Source organism: Dromiciops gliroides, chromosome 4 (genome assembly GCF_019393635.1).
Source record: "Dromiciops gliroides isolate mDroGli1 chromosome 4, mDroGli1.pri, whole genome shotgun sequence".
Taxonomy (NCBI): Eukaryota; Metazoa; Chordata; class Mammalia; order Microbiotheria; family Microbiotheriidae; genus Dromiciops; species Dromiciops gliroides.
In genome coordinates this window covers 163500895-163521787 of record NC_057864.1, presented here as the reverse complement: position 1 = coordinate 163521787, position 20893 = coordinate 163500895, and the positions used below count along the sequence as shown (strand labels likewise).

The 20893-nt window shown below is 39.6% G+C and overlaps 1 protein-coding gene and 1 pseudogene across 1 annotated transcript in view; one reads left to right on the top strand and one right to left on the bottom strand.

Annotated features, from left to right (window-relative positions):
* The window catches only part of AATF (apoptosis antagonizing transcription factor), a 120569-nt gene that overhangs the window by 34570 nt on the left and 65106 nt on the right, over positions 1–20893 (top strand). Inside the window, exons 5-8 of the mRNA XM_044002797.1 lie at positions 3390–3504; positions 9600–9801; positions 10389–10553; positions 14494–14577. Of these exons, the coding sequence (XP_043858732.1) occupies positions 3390–3504; positions 9600–9801; positions 10389–10553; positions 14494–14577 (566 nt within the window). The remainder of the gene's footprint in view (positions 1–3389; positions 3505–9599; positions 9802–10388; positions 10554–14493; positions 14578–20893) is intronic.
* On the bottom strand, positions 6895–7875 carry LOC122754405 (annotated as a pseudogene).

Sequence of the window (20893 nt, the reverse complement as noted above, 5' to 3'; positions counted from 1 at the left end):
GGGGAAGGAATGCGGTGGTTCAGATTCATAAGGGCAAATGAGCAGGGCAGAACCTCAAAAGGAAGGTAGAACAGACTTATAGAGGATGTTGAAACCCATGGTTTGAAGATAGTATATAGGCTATAGGATATCTAGGGTATGCAAAGAAGGAGTTACAGTGATGTAGGTGGAAGATAAGCATTGTGTGGAAAAGATCAGCGACAGGGCCTTGAGACAAAAGGGACAAATATCACTGATAATTGTGTTATAAGAAGTGACGAGATTTAGTGACTCATTGAATATGCAGAGTAAAGGGATCCCCCCCCAAAGTGTCAGATATTGAGGTTTCAAAAATAATCATAATCATATTATTTCCAGTATAGATGATGAATTCAGGCAAGGGGAAAAGTTGGGAAGAGAAGGCATGGAATTCTATTTTTTGCCATGGTGTATTGGAAGGAGTGTTAGAACATTAATGTGAATATGTTGTAGGGAATGTGGTTCATGTGGAATTGGATTAGAGAAAAGCACTTTGCAGGAGGCTGTGGCTTGTCATTGATGATCAACTTTGGCTCTTGGCATGGAAATGAAAGCATATGATGCATAGTATGTTTGGGGACCTTAAGATTTTCTAATCCCACTGCTTCAGGATTAAATTGAAGCTCCCCAACGTCAAGTAAACGTAGCTTGTCCAGAGCTGACAAACTTAAACACGGGTTTCCTGGGATCTTGGTCCAGTGTTCTTCTTACTACACTGGGCTGCATCTGGTTATGAGTTGAATAACTGGAAATGGGAGAACACTTAGGGACCATCTAGTTCAACTCCTTTTTACAGATGTGGAACTGAGACCCAGAATCATAAAGTCACAAAGGGAATAAGCAGCGGAGGTCAGATCAGAACCCAGATCCTTTTGACTCCAAATCCACCAGTCTTCCTGTATACTATCCTCGGATTCTGTAGCTCTTTTCCATACTTTGGCCACAGACTACCTTTATCTAGTCTTATAAAAAAACTTTTTTAGTTCTGAATTCTTTCTTCCCACCTGCCCCATCTCCATCCATTGCGTGACGATTAAAAAGTTTGAGATGTGGTTTCTGGGTAATTTAATAATTTTATTAATAAGGCCAGAAGGTTATTAATAAAAGGATGATCATTTGGCCATCTCTCTCAGACCAAAGACAGTCATCATGGCGGGGCTCACAGCTTACACAGTCTTGAAACAGTGGGACCAAGAATTGATCCCTGCACAGAGAAATTGTCTCCATTCAGACTACTCCCCGCCTTGGACTATTAATTCAGAGACTGTATCCCCTCTTCATTGGAGGGGGTGGGGGCCTTGAGTGACCTCTGGAAGGAGCTCTTATTCTTACACACTTGAGTCAAATATTTAGGGAAATATCTTAGAAATAAAGGAGACTTTTTTTAAAATCATAAAAGTGTTTTATTATTTTCTAGTTACATATAGAGATAGTTTTCAACATTTGTTTTTATAAGATTTCTAGTTCCGAATTTTTTTCCATCCTCCCCTAAGACAGCAAGCAATCTAATATAGGTTATATATGTACAATCACATTAAACATATTTCTTGGTTAGTCATGCAGTGAAAGAATCAGAACAAAAGGGAAAACCTCAAAAAAGTAGAAATAGTATGGTTCAATCTGCATCTAGATTTCACAGTTCTTTTTCCTGGATTTGGAGAGCATTTTCCAAAGTGAGTCCTTTGGGAACTATCTTGGACCATCGTATTGCTGAGAAGAGTCAAGGCTATAAATGAGACTTACTGAGAAACTTCCTATAACAAGGTTTTCTCCAGTTTCCTCATTTTGCTGTATTGGTTTTGTACAAAAACTTTTAAATTTTATGTTATCTTTTTGTTTTGTTTTGTTTTGTTTTGCAGGGCAGTGAGGGTTAAGTGATTTGCCCAGGGTCACACAGCAAGTAAGTGTCAAGTGTCTCAGGCCGGATTTGAACTCAGGTCCTCCTGAATCTAGGGCTGACACTTTACCCACTGCACCACCTAGCTGCCCCCTAAATTTTATGTTATCAAATTGTCCATTTTACCTTTTGTGAGCCTTTCTATCTCTTTTTTAGTCATGTGACTGGTACTTTCTTCCATGATACTCTAATTTGTTTATGATGTCACACTTTATCTAAATCAAGTACCCATTAGGAACTTTTCTCTTGGTATATAGTTTGAAATGTTGGTGTCTGTCTGGCTACTTTCTGGTTTCCCAACAGAACTTGTTGACTAGTAAGTTTTTGATCCAATAACTGAGATCTTTGATCTACCCCAGGGCTTAGCCAGCTAGCTGCCTCATAACTGCAGTCAGTTGATAGACAAAAGAACAGTGTAATGAGCAAGTGTTGAACCCAGAATCAAGAAACCTAATCTTAAACTATAATACTGATTATCTGTGTAACTATAGGCAAGTCACTTCACTTCATTTCCTTCATCTGTAAAATAGAGTTAATAATGCATCTCATAGAGTGGTTATGAGAAACATCCTTTGTAAAAATTAAAGCATTAACTATGTAAAAGTGTTATTTACAATTGTGGGGAATCAGGTGATAGAGAGGATACATCAACTCAGAGTCATTGTTGTTACTGCAAAAACAATTCAAAATCCTGATTCTGCCTGCTAACTTTATCTTCATATGAATTTCTTTGTCTTTTGGGGGGGGGGGGCGCAATTGGGGTTGTGACTTGCCCGGGGTCACACAGCTAGTAAGTGTTAAGTGTCTGAGTCCAGATTTGAACTCAGGTACTCCTGAATCCAGGGCCAGTGCTTTATCCACTGCGTCATCTAGCTGCCCCCCCTCCCCCCTTCATATGAATTTCAATAAATTACTCTTTGATTAACTGAAAGAGTAAAGTTGAACATTGTAAGGAAGAGAGATAGCTAGTAGGAGAAAAGGGTCAAATAGGAGAGTGTTTTTAGGGACAAGGATTTGCCAAAGCACATGGTAGAGGAACATTATTAAAGAGGTGAGTGGTAAATCACTAGACACCAAGGCTTCAGAAACCGAGATTGTAGGATGAAATGTTTAATTCTGGTAATATTTATATATTGATTTTTTAATTACAAAAGATTTTATATTACATCCCCATTGGACATCACAATAGTGCTTTTGCAAATAGCAGTAGTTTCTTTTTCTAGTTAAGCTAAGCAGGGCTTAAGTGAAGCAAAATGACTTTTCCAGGGTCACATAACTTAATAATTGGCAAGAAAGGTAGAAGTGAATTATATCAGAGACTTGCTAATGTGTACATGGACATATTATGCCTTTCTGCTTATACATGGTTACAAAGTAGAGAATAGCTCCCTGTTTTCCTTGGTGCCAGAGCTGTGTATCATTTGGAGTTGGGGAATGATCAGCAGTTGTCATAATTTTATGCTCTGTTTCCTAGGCCACAAGGCACTTAAAGCATTGCTTAGGTCATTGGTGGATCTTCAGGAGGAACTGCTTTACCAGTATCCAGACACAAGACACCTCGTAGATGAAACAAAACCTAAAAAGGAAAGGTAAAGAGGGAATGGACTTGGGGGTGGGAGTAAGGGGGTCTGCTCCTCCCCTACTTTCTTGGCAGTATTTTATTATTTGTGAACAAGAAACCCTGACCTTTCCATATTGAGAGCATAAGCCACATACCTAATGTTTATGGCATTGAATAAGTGTCTTTCTGCATAGAAGACAGGATGGCTCATGGACTTGTAGGATTAGTCAGTATCTGCTCTGTCCAGAGCCCTGAGTTAGACGTTGGGGAAGGAGAAAGCTTTGGGACTGATCCCTACCCTTATAGAGTTAATATTCTACAGGTCAGAGTTGGAGGAGGGCATATCTGTGAGGTGGCAGAACTGAAATAGACATCAATATCTGGGATTACCTTTTTTTTTCCCTTGAGTTTCCAATTCTCTTCCTCCAGCCTCTCCCCAATCCATTGAGAAGGCAAGCAAAATGACACCCATTATACATGGGAAGTGAACCAGAACCTATTTCCATAATAACTATGTTGTCCCTTCACCCCCCAACAAAAAGCAAGAAAAATAAAGAAAGTGGGAAAGTGTCATGCTTCAGCTCTCTGGAGGTGGATGGTATTTTTCATGATGAATTCTTTGGAATTGTCATGGATCATCATGATGATCAGAATAGCTAAGTCTTTCACAGTTAATTATCCTTACAATATTGTTGGTACTGGGTACAGTGTTCTACTGGATTTGTTAACTTCACTTTGTATCAGTTCATATAACTCTTCTGGGAGTACTTTTGGGGGGGGTACTTTTAATAAGCAGTGTGCAGAATGAGTTTGGTAGGAGTGGGGACTCACTGTGGGAAATCAAAGAAGACTTTTCATGGATTGAGGTAGTCTCTGAGGTTGGCTTTAAAGGAAAGATAAACATTCAGTAAAATGAATGAATGAATGAAAAAACACCAAGTATACACTGTGTCCCAAGTACTGTATTAAGCATTAGGGATACAAATAAAAAAGGAAGACAGAATCTGGTTCCAGAGCTGGTAATGGAGGGGAGGGTTTGTTTACAAATTATGCTTCAAGCAAGAAGGTGGTCAATAAGATCATGATGTGGAACATGTTTAGGGTGACTAGAGATAGTGGGTCTTGTGAGGCATTCATTAGTCAGAGCAGCTTGGGCCCCAGGATGGGAGTTCTAGAACCGAACAAGAAGATGAAAGCTAACAAAGAGGGCATCATAGACACAAGAAAGAGCAGGGCCCAGGGTTTATAGCAGGAAAATGGGTATGCTCAGGGTATTATTTAACCCCATGGCCCTCAATCATAAGCAAAAAAGCCTCTGATCTTGGAGGACTTTGACTGCCAGGCCAAAGCATATTGGATTTTTAGTTTTAGATATTCACTGTTGAAAAGACCGATTAATTTAGCATTGTGAAGCACCCTGTGGTCCATTACTGTAGAATCTCTGAATTACCATCTTCTTCAACATGATGAGGAGGACAGTTCTTCTGGAAGATTTTATTTCAACAACAACTGCCCTACTCTCACATCTCTGTCAGACAGAGAGGAATTATTCCTTTTCATTTAGCTTTATCTTACTCTGTTCCTCACTTCATACTTGTCTTTCTTCCCTCCTTTCCCCACATTTTTTTTTTTTATTTTTTTGCAGGGCAATGGGGGTTAAGTGACTTGCCCAGGGTCACACAGCTAGTAAGTGTTTGAGGTCGGATTTGAACTCAAGTACTCCTGAATCCAGGGCCGGTGCTTTATCCACTGCGCCACCTAGCTGCCCCCCTTTCCCCACATTTATCAGAGGGCCATAGGTTTAGCTCTTGAATTTGCCTCAGGTTATCTTATTCAGCTGGTGAGGAAGCAAGTAAGAGCAGAGGAAATGACTTGCCATGGGTCACCTAGGTAGTCAGTGATAAAGCTGCTCAAAAGAGAAGGAATTGGTCCCCTCTCCTGACCTAGGCTTTGAAACAATCCCAGATTTTCATTTGGACAAAGCAAAAGTGTGCTGATACTTAGCTATCAAAATGTATTGCATGAATGTAATGGAGTACTATTATGGTGTCGTAAGAAATGAGGAAATACATGATTTCAAAAAGGCTTGGAAAAACTTTTATGAACTGACAGAGTGAAATCAGCAGAACCAGAAGAACAATTCATATTATAACATCAAAATTATAAAAACAAATGATCTTGAGAACTTTTATAAACTGATGATGAATGAAATGAGCAGAACCAGGAGAACAATTTATACAATAACAACACTGTAAAAACAGACATCTAGGGGGGCGGCTAGGTGGCACAGTGGATAAAGCACCAGCCCTGGATTCAGGAGATCCTGAGTTCAAATCTGGCCTCAGACACTTGACACTTACTAGCTGTGTGACCTTGGGCAAGTCACTTAACCCCCACTGCCCCGCCAAAAAAAAAAAACAACACAAAAAAACAGACATCTGAAAGCTATAAAAATTAAGACCAATATATTGAGAAGACCAGTGATGAAACATCAGTTAATCAATCAGTAACATTAGGTGCCTAGTATATACCAGACTACCAAGCACTGCTGTCATGTTCATGACAGAGGGTTGATGGTTATAGTGTGTAGAATAAGCCATGGTTTTTTTTTTTTGTATGCAGCCTTTGAGGGAACTTGTTTTATGTTACTATGTAAATTTATTACCAGAAGGGGGATTTGTTTTTGTTTTTGTTTTGTTTTTAGTGGATTGAGGGTATGAGAGAGAAAGTAGATTTTTTTTTGTTGTTGTTCATTTAAAAAAGAAGTTGGAGGGTACTGCAGATGTGGAATGTTGCGTACACTTTCAGATGACATCATTGTACTATTAGTTTTATGTAATTGTTTTACTTTGACACAAAAGTCCTCGTGCATTGGGAGTGATCTGTTAATGTTTGAATGTAAAAAACAAAACACATCAATGGAACTTTTTTAAAAATTGAAGTTTGGGTTGCACAAATGCCCCTTTTCAAAATCAAAATATGTGTGTCTGTTATAGCACATTTTTTCCCTGATGCTGCTGCCTGTCTTTTTGCCATCTTTCTTGGGGCCAAGGTGTTGGTTGATCCTGATGCCTTCATCTTTCATGAATCATTATTAGTCCACATTTCCATATTGACTTTTTTTTTTCTTGTCGAGTAGGAACATCTGCACTTGCCTGGCAGTTTTGTTTCAGATGTTTTGGGATTTTAAAAAAACCTCTATTATCTCCCACTGAGCTTCAGCAAATAATTTTATTTCCTACCGTATGGTCAACACATACACCCAAAGCATGCTTGCTTCTGCACATCTCTCTCTCCACAAACAGTTTGCCAATGACCTAGAGTCCAGCCCTGGGGACACATTCGCTTGTTACGCAGGCAGGGAAAGGGAGGACCGAACATTCTGGATAGACACAACTAAGTGAACATGGAACTTGGCTTCAATAAAGCTGCCTCTTCAAAGCTCTCCATTAAACAGCTACAGCTTTGGAACCTAGGATTTCCTGATCAGGGGAATGCAGCGATGCTGGCCCATCTTCCTGAAGGGCCATCAGTTGCTCTGGTAATAAAACCACTTGTCCACATCTGTGGGGACAACACAGGTAGATTCACAAGGTGGTGGTAGAGTATCTACAATTGCTCTGGCGGATTTCACACTGCACTTGAAGGGACTGTCCTGCACAGTCGTGTTCATGCAGTTGATTCCTCCTCCGTCCGTCGTCTTCGCCACCAACGCCTTCTAGTGATCGTGGGTGCTTTTAATGACATAAATGGCAAAGTCCTTGTCTTTGAATTCCGCATTGAAAGCAAACTCGTTTTCTGGCTTCCCATCAGGCACCTTGTACTTTCTAAACCATTCCACAGTTGCTTCCAGATAACCAGGCTTCAGCTTTCTGACATTGTTAATATCATTATAGCTCGCAGCATCAGGGTCCTCGATGTCGATTGCAATGACTTTCCAGTCGGTCTCTCCCTCATTGATCATCACTAATATGCCCAAGACCTTCACTTTGATCACTTCTTTTCTAGAGCAAATCTTGCTTCCAATCTCGCAGATGTCAATCGAGTCATTATCTCCACAACAGCCGATGTGCTGGTCTTTATGTCCTGGATCTTCCGAAGCCTGAGGGATGGCGCCGTAGTTCCAGATGTAGCCTTTGTGGGGGAACACATTGGCGATGTAGCGGAGTTGCCCCTTTTTGATGTCCTGCTTAATGGGGTTTAAAGGATCCTTTGTTGTGATCTCCATCTTTGCGTTTGTCCACCGAGGTACTCCCACAACCATGTGGAACACATTCTTGTCTGCATAAATTGGAATGTCATGAAATGGCGAGATGTATTCTCCATTTGCATTTTTGAGAAAGAGTGGGTACTCGAGGGTGTGGGGTGCTGCGCGCTCTTCGCTGCTGTAGCCACTCATGGCGCCACTCCCTTGGTCACCGCCAATGGCCCGACACCCCGCAACTGTCTCCGTATGCCTCTCCGACCCGGCAAGGACGACTCGCCTGGCTGCGCATGCCCATGTTGACTTTTGATTCAAAATTGTATTTGGGAGTATTCTTTAAATGTTTACACTTTTGAAATCCATTTTTGGATGTTCATCAGTAATAATCTAGCTGACTCTAATGTTATTTTTTAAAAAATATATGTACAGGGCAGCTAGATGGCGCAGTGGATAAGGACCAACCCTGGATTCAGGAGTACCTGAGTTCAAATCTGGCTTCAGACACTTACTAGCTGTGTGACCCTGGGCAAGTCACTTAACCCCAATTGCCTCACCAAAAAAACCCACAGAAAACAAAAAATACATATGTACAGTCATGTTAAACATATTTCCACATTAGTCATGTTGTGAAAGAAGAATCAGAACAAAAGGGGAAAATCACAAGAAAGAAAAAACAAAAAAAACAACAAATAAAGCGCTTTGATTGTACTTAGACTCCATAGTTGGATGGTGGAGAGCATTTTCTCTCATGTAACTCTGTTATTAAAAGGCTTTATCAGGGCAGCTAGGTGGCGCAGTGGGTAGAGCACCGGCCCTGAAGTCAGGAGGACCTGAGTTCAAATCCGGCTTCAGACACTTAACTAGCTGTGTGACCCTGAGCAAGTCACTTAAACCCAATTGCCTCACCAAAAAAAAAAAAAGGCTTTATCATGTATTTACTTCTGTTTCTGGTTTGTTGTTATATAGTCATTTGAGTCATGTCTGACTCTGACCCCATTTGGGGTTTTCTTGGCAAAGATACTGAAGTGGTTTGTTGTTTCCTTCTCTAGCTCATTTTACAAATGAGGAACTGAGGCAAATGGGGTGAAGTGACTTGCTCAGGGTCACACAGCTAGTAAGTATCTAAGGTCAGATTTGAACTCAGGAAGATGAGTCTTCTTGACTCTAGACCCAGCGGTTCCATTCAACCACACCTCTGGTTAATTTTCTGAAATTCACCTATTTTAGGCCACAAAGCCAGACTGCTCAGTGTTCTTTTTATATTTGTGAGAATAACCTCTTGGAAATAACCGAGTTGGGTATTCTGTATGTGGCCTTTGAAAGAGGGGCCTCACAAGCATATCTAGTCTAACTAGACCTGCCCCCAAATTTACTTCCCTCTATATTATTTCCAACAAATGATCATCTTAGCTTTTCAATTTTAAGATCTTGTAATTATATAATAGAAGTTAGAGAAACATAATAGTTTTTCTTTTTTACGTTAAACTTGTACTTCTTCCATCCATTGCTTCTGGTTCTGCCCTCTGAGTCCCAGAAGGCCCTCATCTACATAACAGCCTTTCAGATGTGGGCTTCAGCCCCGCCCACCCCACCCAAAGGAAGTATCTTCATTTCTTTTAGTTGATTCTCATAAGGTATGTTGTCCAGTTCTCTCACCATCTTTGGTGCCCCTCTTCTGGACACACTTAACTTTAGCTTGTCTGTGTTCTTCCTAAAATATGAGAAATAGTTAAGCAAAATAGGAGACCTCACTTGTTCTCTGCTACTTACGCTCTATTGAAAAGGTAGGCTGGATTGGCAGGGTATCAGCTCTAGCTCTTGCCTCTCTGGGGTTCTCCCTGACTGTTCACCTAATTAAGTTCTTTCTTTTGACTAGATGACTTCTCTAAACAATGGGCCGATCTCTTTGTTTTTCCTAGTGAGGAAGAGATCCCTAGTGAGGAAGAAGAGACAGTGGTGGAGGAGCGCCGACAGAAGAGAGGCCCTCCCAAGAGGAAGCTGGGGATGGATGACTATCCTGGCTTCATGGCAAAGCGTTTTGCCGATTTCACAGCCTACAGGAACCGCACGCTTCAGAAATGGCATGATAAAACCAGATTGTCTTCTGGCAAGCTGGGGAAGGCAAGTTCGTGTTTTGGGGGCTGGGGGGGGGTGATGTGGCATGTGTGTGTCTGTATATGTGCCTGGGCACATGTTCCCTTAGGGTAGGGCAGGATTGGTTTTAGGAAACTGGGATTTTGGCTATCTTGGGATGGGGGAAAAAAATCACATGATACTAATCAAGAATTCCTCTACCAGCCTTTCTTTGCAGATGCAAAACATTGGGTTAGTCTCATGGTCCTCACAACTCTTTCCCTCCACTTTAGACCTTATCACTTCGTTGGCCCAGAGCTATAACCACCACAGCCACAAATTTTGTTTTTCCCTTAGAATTACTAGAAATGAAAACTACTATAGGAATAATTGGTTCTTAATTATTAGAGGAAGAAAAAGTCTGCCTACAATAGGGTATGGCCAATCCATTAAAGAGCTTTGGGTCTTTCTGAGGTTGATTTTTAAAGAACCAACCAACTATCCCCAGATGTAGTTCTAAATAAGCACAGCTGCTCCTCCCTCTGCTGACATAAAAAAATAGAGAAGCTGATGCTGCTGTATTCACCCTTGGACTTCTGCATTATCTGACACTGGCTAATGTTGTTTGCTTGCAGGGTTTTGGTGCCTTTGAGCGTTCAATCTTGACTCAGATTGACCATATCCTGATGGACAAAGAGAGATTACTCCGAAGGACACAGACTAAGCGTTCCATGTATCGTGTGCTTGGCAGAGCTGAGCCAGTAGCTCAGCCTGTTCCTGAGAGTTTGCCAGGGCAGCCGGTAAGGACTCTGGGATGGCTGCAGCTTATAGAGAACAATATCTGTGTGGTTAATTAACTGAATTAAGCTGAGCAGGTTCTTGTGGTATCCATTATCCACAGGAAGTCAGCATGTAAGAGAAGTGTAGAGTGGAAAAACCATCTGAATGGATAATTGAGAAGAGAAGAGTAGAGGAATGGAAAAGTTTTTTAAATGGGTCATCTGAAGTATGGGAGCCTTAAAACTTCATGTGGAAGCTCTTAGTTTTGAGTTCGGTTTGAGGCCAGGAAACATGAAGCAATAGGAATCCAGGTTTTTGGTTAATCCTATAAAATCACTTGAGTAGAAATTTCCAATTGGGGAGAGGTTAAAACTGTTGTCTGTCTCGGGGGCAGCTAGGTGGCGCAATGGATAAAGCACTGGCCCTGGATTCAGGAGGACCTGAGTCCAAAGCCAGCCTCAGACACTTGACGCTTACTAGCTGTGTGACCCTGGGCAAGTCACTTAACCCTCATTGTCCTGCCCCCCCCCCCCCCAAAAAAAAAAAAAACCAAAAAACTGTTGTCTGTCTCAAAGGCTTGTCCTGAACTTGTAAACAGAGGAAAACTCTGTTTCCCAACCCACACTGTCTTGTCAACCAGGTAAATATCTGCATTCTACATCTTCGAATGTGCTGCTACTATTCAGAGCATCAGTGTGAGACTCTCTGTGGCTTAGGTGATAAATGTTGGAAGCAAGGGAGAAATAGACAAGGAAGGGGAAAAGAGCAAAAGGAGATTGCAGAGAGGGGCATGGTGACTCAGTTTTTTAAGTTTAGAGGTTTTAGAAAAGAGTATTGGCGATATGTTTTGTGAGCCACTAAGTATCTGCCTTGGACTATTGTCAGCAGAGAGGTAGTGTTTGGGAAGTACTCCTGGAGAAAAGAGACTGAAGTCAGGGGTCATTAAATATTTTTATTACATCCATTGAGCAAATCAAATAAGTAGATGTCTTCCCCCTTGTGAATTAACATTTTAAAAGAGAAAGTGTGAGAGAAAAAGAGAAAATTTGGGGTTGTAGATTGTCTTAATACAATGCTTTCATTGGGTTTATTATATTCAGAAGTGATTCCATAGACATACCGTTCGTTGCCCAGTCTACTTTATTACATTTATTCTAGCATTTTAAAATAAATTTTTATTGATTTATTTTGTTTTTACATCATTTAAATTTCTCCCAGTATCCTTATCCCTGACCCTATTCCAGAGAGGCATGCCATATAACATGGAATTTTAAAATAGAAAAACAAAAAACAATCAGTGCATTTTTTTTTTAAAAACTGAAAATACATGCAATATTATTCCACATCCATAAACCTCCCACCTCAGCAAAGAGGGTAGGAGTAGAGGAGGGAGATATCTTTTCATATTTCTTCTTTGGAACCATGTTTGTTTATCTTCATTTTGCAACGTCCAGTTTTGATTTTTATATATGTGGTTGTTCTTTCCATTTACATCGTTATAGGCATTGTATATATTATTTTCTTGGCTGTGCTTATTTTACCCTGCATCATTTCATAGGAGTCGTTCCATGTTTCTTTTGTATTCATCATATTTATTGGTTTTTTATAACAGTAATATTCTACTACATTCATGTACCATAATTTCCTCCCCTTTTTCAGGGGGGAGCGGGGCAATAAGGGTTAAGTGACTTGCCCACAGTCACACAGCTAGTAAATGTCAAGTGTTTGAGGCTGGATTTGAACTCAGGTCCTCCTGAATCCAGGGCTGGTGCCACTGTACCACTTAGCTGCCCTGTCCCCCACTTCTTTTTTAGAAAGTGCTATTGATTTTTAAATTTATATATATGTATGTATGTATGTATAAAATAATTGTGTATGACATCTTATGCCACATTCTATATCCGTAGTCAATTGCTTCTCTATCAAGGAACAAATGAAAAAATGCATGTAAAATGCTTTGCAAACTTTAGGCGCCAGTTAAGATAATAGTGATGTTTTGTCATCAGATCTCTAGAATTAAGATTGTATCTATCTGAATTCTGATGGTTTTTTTTTGTTGTTGGTGGGGTTTTTTTTGTGAGGCAATTGGGGTTAAGTGACTTGCCCAAGGTCGCACAGGTAGTAAGAGTCAAGTGTCTGAGGCCAGATTTGAACTCAGGTCCTCCTGAATCCAGAGTCAGTGCTTTATCCACTGTGCCACCTAGCTGCCCCTGGTTTTTTGGGGTTTTTTGTTTAATTCTGATGGGTTTTAAAAAGTGTTCCTTTACATTATTGTGGTCAACATCAGTTCACACAAGTCTTCCAAAGTTATTCTGTATTCTTTGTATTCCTTGCCATTACTCACTCAGATGGATTTGTAATCTCATCAGTGTGGGTATTCTGACTCTTATGTCCATAAATTTAGCAAGGAAGTCTACTTGATATGCTAGGGACCTTCCTTGATTTCTCTTGACATTGTGAGAGAACTGCTGGGTTCTTATCAGTTTTCCCTCACTCTCACCACAGGACCAAAATATCTTCTTTTTTATTAATATTTTGATGACATCTTTTCCTTCAGTTCTTAATTCTTTGTGTGGCATGTGTTGCATTCTGCTCACAAACACCCATGTGTATCCATTGCCTTGCAGGTGAAAATATTTTTTAGAAATTATCATGTTCCATGACTCAGAGCCATGTAGCAACACAGGAAGAATATTGATATAAAAAGATGGGTCTTTGTTTCAAGGAGAAGTCTCTGGAAAAGAAGTTTGCATTTTCCCAAAGGCAGTACATATCCTAATCTCCCGTTCACTTCTGAGTCCAATTCAGTTCATTGTCTCTTTATACAAGATAAATATGTACTGATAGAGATGAACTCTAGAAATTGTTTACCTGCCTGCCTATCTGGACACTACGCATTTTTCATCCACTTGGTTTTCTTTGTGTGTTTGGCTATATCGAACTCTTTTGAGTGGTTATAGTTCTTGTTTTGGAGGCTCTGCACTGTTTCGGATTTCATACAGTCATTTCTTTGTTTTTGTGTTTTTGCAGGGCAGTGAGGGTTAAGTGACTTGCCCAGGGTTACACAGCTAGTAAGTGTCAGGTGTCTGAAACAGGATTTTAACTCAGGTCCTCCTGAATCTAGGGCTGGTGCTCTGTCCACTATGCCACTTAGCTGCCCCTATTTCTTATAGCATCCTGTTCCATTCACATTATTTTTTATCTCTCATTTTATTTTTCATTTAACACTTATTTTCTCTCTTCACCTGTCCCATTTTAAAAGATTAAAAAGAAAACAAAGCCTTTGAAAACATATGCATAATTAAACAAAATAAATTCCTAAATTGTCCATGTTCAAAAATATTATCACGTTCTTATTACCACAGAATACATAGACATAGCTGGGGTTTGTGATCTTGATTGTTGAAGGAAATGCATCAGTGAGATCACTGATATGTATTAATATGCCACAGTTTGTACAGTCATTCCCCTATTGATGGGCATCTACTTTTTTCCTAATTTTTGAATATTGAGCCTTTCAGTCTTTGACCTCCTTGGGATATGTGACAGTAGTGAATATTGCTCAGTCAAAGGGTATTTTAGCCACTTTTCTTTAAGAATTTTAAATTGTTTTTCAGGATGGTTGGGCCAATTCACAACTCCATCTATAGTGTCTATCATCCCATAGCCATTCCAACATTGACTTTCTGCCAATTTGATGGGTACGTGGTGAATCCTCAGAATTATAAAAATCTTTTAAACAGAAATCTTTGCTAAAAGTCTATTATCTTTGCTAAATTTTAGAGTGAACAAGCCCATGAGCCTCAGTAGGTAGTTGGTCAAAGGACTTGAACAATTTTCAAAAAGAAGAAATTCAGCCTATCTACAATCATAAAGGGAGGAAAAAGGCTGTATGTCACTATTAATAAGAGAAATGCAAATTTAAAAATCTGCACACTCTTCCCCTTTCTGCTGATGCAGGAAATATTGCCTGAAGTCCCTGCCAATGCTCACCTGAAAGACTTGGATGAAGAGATCTTTGATGATGATGATTTTTATCACCAGGTATGTTGCTTTTTTTTTTTTAAAGACTCTTTCATTTCAGCATGTTTTAGAGTTTTGAGAAAAGTACCAGCCTTTTGGAGTCAGGGTTGGCATCCTGTGTGTATTGATTTAATGAGCTTCCTCTTCATAATATGGAAACCCTGCTCTGCCTGCCTCATTAGGATTTGGTTTACTATATAGCAAAATATGCACATGGAATACTTTCCTCTTTGATGGAGGGAGAAAGAGATTATTCTTTCCATCTACTTTGTGATAAGTGACTATTTTTTAGTTCCTTGATTTTGTGTTGTAGCACTGTTGTTAGGGTACAGACCTGGGCCTGGCATTTTACTGCTCCACTTTGCATTGTAATCCCAGCTCTGTTATTATATATTCAGGCTCTGGTCTTGGATGCTTTTTCTTGTCTGTTCTGATCAATTCAATGAGTCTTTATTGAGTGTCTCCTTTGTGCCCACCATCATTGATTAGATTAGAAATGAAAACATCTGCCTAACTTCTCAGATCATATAGTGATCCTAGTAAAATGTGTGAAGATGGAGTGTCTGCAGGTTTGTAAATGCCCTCATTTGGACCCTCATTTCTGAAGTGTGTATTCAATTCTGTGATGTTATTGATGACAGTTGTATTTTCATGTTCAGGCTGCTCTGCAGAAGTAAAGTTTATTTACTATAATATTGGTTTTCTTGATGTGCCATATTTCTTATTGAATGGGCTTTAACATTGTCCCTATTGTCTCAGGTTGTACCTTTCCTAGTTCAAAGGATGATCAGGATGCTATACAGAATTGAGAAAGCTGATTTTTATCAAGACTTTTTTCCCTGTAGAATTCCAAGGTGGATAAGGAGGTTTAGCCAAAAAAGCATTTAAATTGCTTGTTGCAGGTGTGACCAGTGACTACACTTATTAAAATACTGAGATCCCAAAAAGCATTTTCCCTAGAAAGTAAGCGAACATTGTAAAACCCAAAGAATAAACCGATTCTGTCAAGGGATTCTTCTGCCTTTGCCCTGCAGGGGAAAAAAAAAGAGTCTCCATTACTCTCTCATTCCATTTACTCTATAGCATTCTTTTATAAAATTGTAACTGTACATGAATCTTAGGAGCGATGGTGAGGGGGCCGGCTAAGAGGGATTGGTAAGGCCTCAGGTGTTCTCACTCAGACTTCCTAGTTCTTTTTTTCTTTTCCTTTTTTTTCCTTCCCTGTATTCTCTTGTCAATTGAATAGGGAACTCTATTCTGTTCTGGAGTGTCTACAGAATGGCATGATCTGGGATATTAATGCTGGATAATTGTGTGAGATCACGAGAGACAATCAGAAATGTTCCAATCCCCATTAATTCAAGTGTGTATTGTTAGATAGAAAGTGCATCATAAATTAAATGGGCTTAATAAAACAAACTGAAATTACTGGGGAGAAGACGCTTCCACAGGCAATCCTTAGGCTCTGACAATTTTTTTTTTCCGGCCTGAAGAGACATTTAAAGAGAAATAGCATTAGTTGATTGGCCCTTCATCCTGACTAATAATTTTAACTTCGATAAATTCTGATTTCAGAGTTATGACGAGTCACATCTTAGCTTTTCCCCTTGCTGGTTAATTGGGGTGCTGGGGTTAATCTAAATTAAAACTTAAACTAATAGAGGTCAGTGAGGCAGCCGAAACACCTGAGTAAAACAAATGGGGCTGCCAGGCGCAACTTTATCTTGGCTGTTTCCCAAGAGGGAAGTGGCAGCAAATTGGAGTTGTTTCAGCCTTCTGTAAAGGTGAATGATGGGTGACACTTGTTAATGTACAGCATCTCCGGAAGCATTCCAGATTGCTTTGCTGCTATACCAACTGCTGCCATCCGTGCACAGTCAGTAGGAACAGGACCAGTTGCCAACATCTGGCAGCACAGCAAGGAATGGGTGCAAGTCTTGAAACCCCGCAGACTCTAAATATGGTGCTTAGAACTGTGCAGGCTTTAATCACTTACCACTCTTTGGCAGCAGGCTACGACAGCTTATCCTAGCCTCGTACATCACGCACCGACATCTGCTGAGCCGCAAGGCAGCTGCACATTCATTTTCCTTTCTTGCTTTTTTTCTCTTTGCCTCCTACTCCTTCTCTCCTTTCCCCTTTCACCCCCTCCCTTCAGCTTTGCTCCCCCTCCCCAAAATGCTTCTTGGGAGAGATGATCTGTAAAGATTACTGCTTCATTGTGTGCAAGTAATTGTGGGGACGCCAGGCCCTTGACAGACACAACGTAGCACCTGTTCTGCTGACCTGGTTAATTTTTTCTGTTGAGTGGGATTTGCCAGAGATTGGAGCTGAAGCCAATTCAGTGATAAGGCTAAAGAAAATGGCTGTATGTTTTCTGTCACCTCCCAATTAAATTGGTTTCATAAAGTGCTTTCCTTTATTTGTCAGGGTAGTAAGCCAGAGCTAAGTATTGCATTCAGAAGTGGTACAATGTATTACAATGGGCCTATGAGGTTTCTTTTTTGTTTTTCCTATGGTCACAACGAAGAGCTTGTATGGTGTGTATAATACACATTACAAGTTAGCTTTTTATTTTCACCAAACTTAAAGCACAGACTCTTTGAATCTGTGTTTTTCAAGAAAGAAATATAATTGCACTGAATTGTGATGTTTTTCACATTTAGATTTCCCAGGCATCCTTTGTTAATTTGGGTGTTGTGAAATTGTGCAGATGTCCTAATAGCTGAGAGTGTGGTGCTGGTCTTGTTCTCCAGTCCCTGCAGTTTTTGGAAGTCCCAGAAAAGTATTTCTCAAATTTGCCTTCCTTAAGAGACTTCATGATAACATAGTGATACTGAGTTGTTAAATAGCTGAGCTTAATTTACTTAGAACCTCTATCAGTTTTCCCGTTACATGAGTACCACCTTACTAAGCTGATGTAAATGGATATTTGAAATTAAAAATTAGTTTGGCAGTTTTGTGATGGCTAGTACTTTGATGTATGCTTGATAATGGAGCTTTGATAAAGGGAAATGAAATGAGCACTTCCCGAAAGGGTTTTATTGATCTTACACTCAGAAAGTGTATTGTCATACTCGGGGTTAGCCTGCTTTTTTGTTAGTACCAAGATGCTTCCCAGAGGACATTTAGACCTGCCTACAAACAATCAAGTATGTTTGTAAACTTTTGTGGGGAAGGAGGGAATATTCCGTTGATTCCTGTATACTCTCTCACAACTTTGTGAATGAACTTTCTTTAAATATAAACTGGCTTTCTACTCCTATGACCTACATCACCATCTGCTTTCCTCTTATTATTTATTAGAGAATTTCTGATTCAAGGAAGACTGCTTTCTTTCACATGATTTGCTAGAGCTTACCACATTCAGACTATACAAAGTATCTTCTTTTACTAACATTCTTTTTCAGAAGCTTGTAAGGGAACTTAGACTCGTCTGTGTATACAGATCAATTCTTGGGTTTCTATGGGCTTGTTAGGGTTTCACATGCTGTTGCTGGCTCTGGTTAGTTTTGTACTGGCTATACCCATCATTTTGAACTGAACTGGCAGAGGAGAGAAAACCATAATAGGTTTTTCTCTTCTGGTGCCCAGTTTGATAGGTTCAATTTCTCCTCTGATTTGCTGTAGGGACATGTCTATGACTGTCCTTGGTCACATGCTGGGTTTTTGTCTCCCAGGCATTTGATAATGCCATAAACAAGTAATTACTAATCCAGTGAACTATTAAAAGTCGATAATGTTGAGAAATAGAAAAGAGGCAAGCTTTCTGACAAGATGGTTTACTTTAATTAAATTGGTGAGTGATTAATATGGACAGTTGATCGGGTTGCTTTAATTGGATGCATTTAGATTTTTGTGTGAATAAGAGATGTTTTCAAGCCATTCTTAAAGTTAATGGCAGTGGTGTTCTTATTGTTGTCGTGAACCTTTTCTATGGTTCATCTGATAGTTAGCAAAGTTATGAAGTTTGATTTGAATTCTCTCCTTAATGGGAAGTTGGAAAAAGAGATTTCTGTTGTTGAGAACATATAGACTTGAATGACTGGGATTGTGATTAAAAAATAGCTGGGGGGGGGGCAGCTAGATTGCGCAGTGGATAGAGCACCAGCCCTGGAGTCAGGAGTACCTGAGTTCAAATCCAGCCTCAGACACTTAACACTTACTAGATGTGTGACTCTGGGCAAGTCACTTAACCCCAATTGCCTCACTTTAAAAAAAAAAAAAGGCTAAGACCCTGACTCATAACTTTTTTCTTTTGACAGACAGTAGCTATGTTTTAAAAAACAAACAAACACAGGGAACAGCTAGGTGGCACAGTGGATAAAGCACCGGCCTTGGATTCAGGAGGACCTGAGTTCAAATCCAGCTTCAGACACTTGGCACTTACTAGCTATGTGACCTTGGGCAAGTCACTTAACCCCTATTGCCCCACAAAAAAACAAAAAACAAAAACCAAACAACCACATCCATCTCTGTCTCTCTCTGTGTGTATGTGTGTATGTATATATATACACACACACACACACACACCCCTATATACATATGTATGTATTAGTGACCATGATTTTGCTGAAAAATTCTGCTTGAGATGTGTGTGGTTTTATTTTCAGTGCAGTGTCTCCTTAAAAAAAATCTTTACAGAAAATTCTGCCATTTGTAGGTCTGTCAACTTTGAGATCCAAATGGCGCATCAGTATTGGCATTTGATCGATAGCCTGTGCTTACTGTAATGCGGTCTGCACAGGACGGAAGGCCCAAAGTCACACTTTAAATGCAAGGCCTGGAAACTTCATCAAATAGCAGCTGAGAGGAAGGTACACATGAGTGGTCCCTCATTTCTTCCGGTGTTCTTGCTTTGAGAAGCATCAGTGCATGACTTCACTTAACTTTTTAAAAAAGTCTAAAACAAAGGCAAAGCCAAAGTATATGATACTTCATGGAATAAGCCAGCAAAGACTTGTCTGGAAGCTGTTGAGGAAACTTTTTCAAACAAATAGTATACAAGGAGTTCACTAAGCAAATATGGCTGAAACAGCCTTGTTGCTACTTAATAAATATTAATAAGTTGTCACTTGGCTACATGTAAATTAAACACAGGCTTCAGGCAATCTTTTTTTTTTTTTTTTTTGGCAGGGCAATGAGGGTTTTAAGTGACTTGCCCAGGGGTCACACAGCTAGTAAGTGTTAAGTGTCTGAGGCTGGATTTGAACTCAGGTCCTCCTGACTCCAGGTCCAGTGCTCTGTCCACTGCGCCACCTAGTGCAATATTTTTTTCCCCAGGGAAATAAGGGTTAAATGACTTGCCCAGGGTCACACAGCTAGTAAGCATCAAAAATGAAGCAAAAAGAGAAATCTCTTCTCTAATATTAAAACACAACCTAATTCTTTCGTTTTTTAACTAGATCACATGTGCTCATTTAGCAGCAGAACATTCCTTTACAAACACCTGATAGATTTCTTAAAGACATTTATTTACCCATATTAACCAGAATGATCTTAGGAGTTCCTATGTGATAAAAGATCAGAATGATGCAAGTTACTTCTTCTCTGAGATTGTAAACCATAGTGAGAAGGCAGAGGTAGCTACTGGTTCCCAAAAAATTATTTCAGATAAGGAAATTCTTTAGTTTTGTTCTAGTTTGTCCTCTATTTATAGGATATAACTTGAAGAATAAGTTCTGGAAATCCTGCTAATGGAATCTTATGAATTATGACTATGAATTACTTTCTTATACCTCTTTTAGAGCATAAATGCAGCATTTTAGACCCTTAAAAAGAGAATTTAACATGAAGTATTCTGAATGAGATAGGAATGGGGGGAGGGTCCTAAGCCATAATCGTTTTCCTTATTATAGTAAGTCCCCCTGAGATCATTGCCCCTTTTTGCACAGGTGAGAAAGAGTAGGACTGGTGAACTCACCTAAGGCTTTGTATAGAGTTCATTTCAGAAACATCTTTTGTCTGCTATTTATTTATGTGGGAGGTAGGGAAGAAAGGAAAGAGAACCCTGACTCAAATAGAAGAAAGGCTTTTAGTATTGAAATTGCTTAATTCTTACTCTGTCTTCACACATCGGGGCTTAATGCTGATGGTGATTTACTTACACTTCCTAGTTAATAATTAGACATTGGGAGACACTATATATCATAGCTAATGAAATAGATGGGATCTGATGAGAAAGTTTTCTGTTTTGACTAATAAATTTTAGCCTCAATGGCCAAGCTTAGTGAAATATTAGAGCTTTGGAAGTATTTTAGGACTTTATGCTGAGAAAAGTGTTACTTTATTCAGTAAATGAATTTATCATTCATTTGGAATCACAAGCCTTAGATAG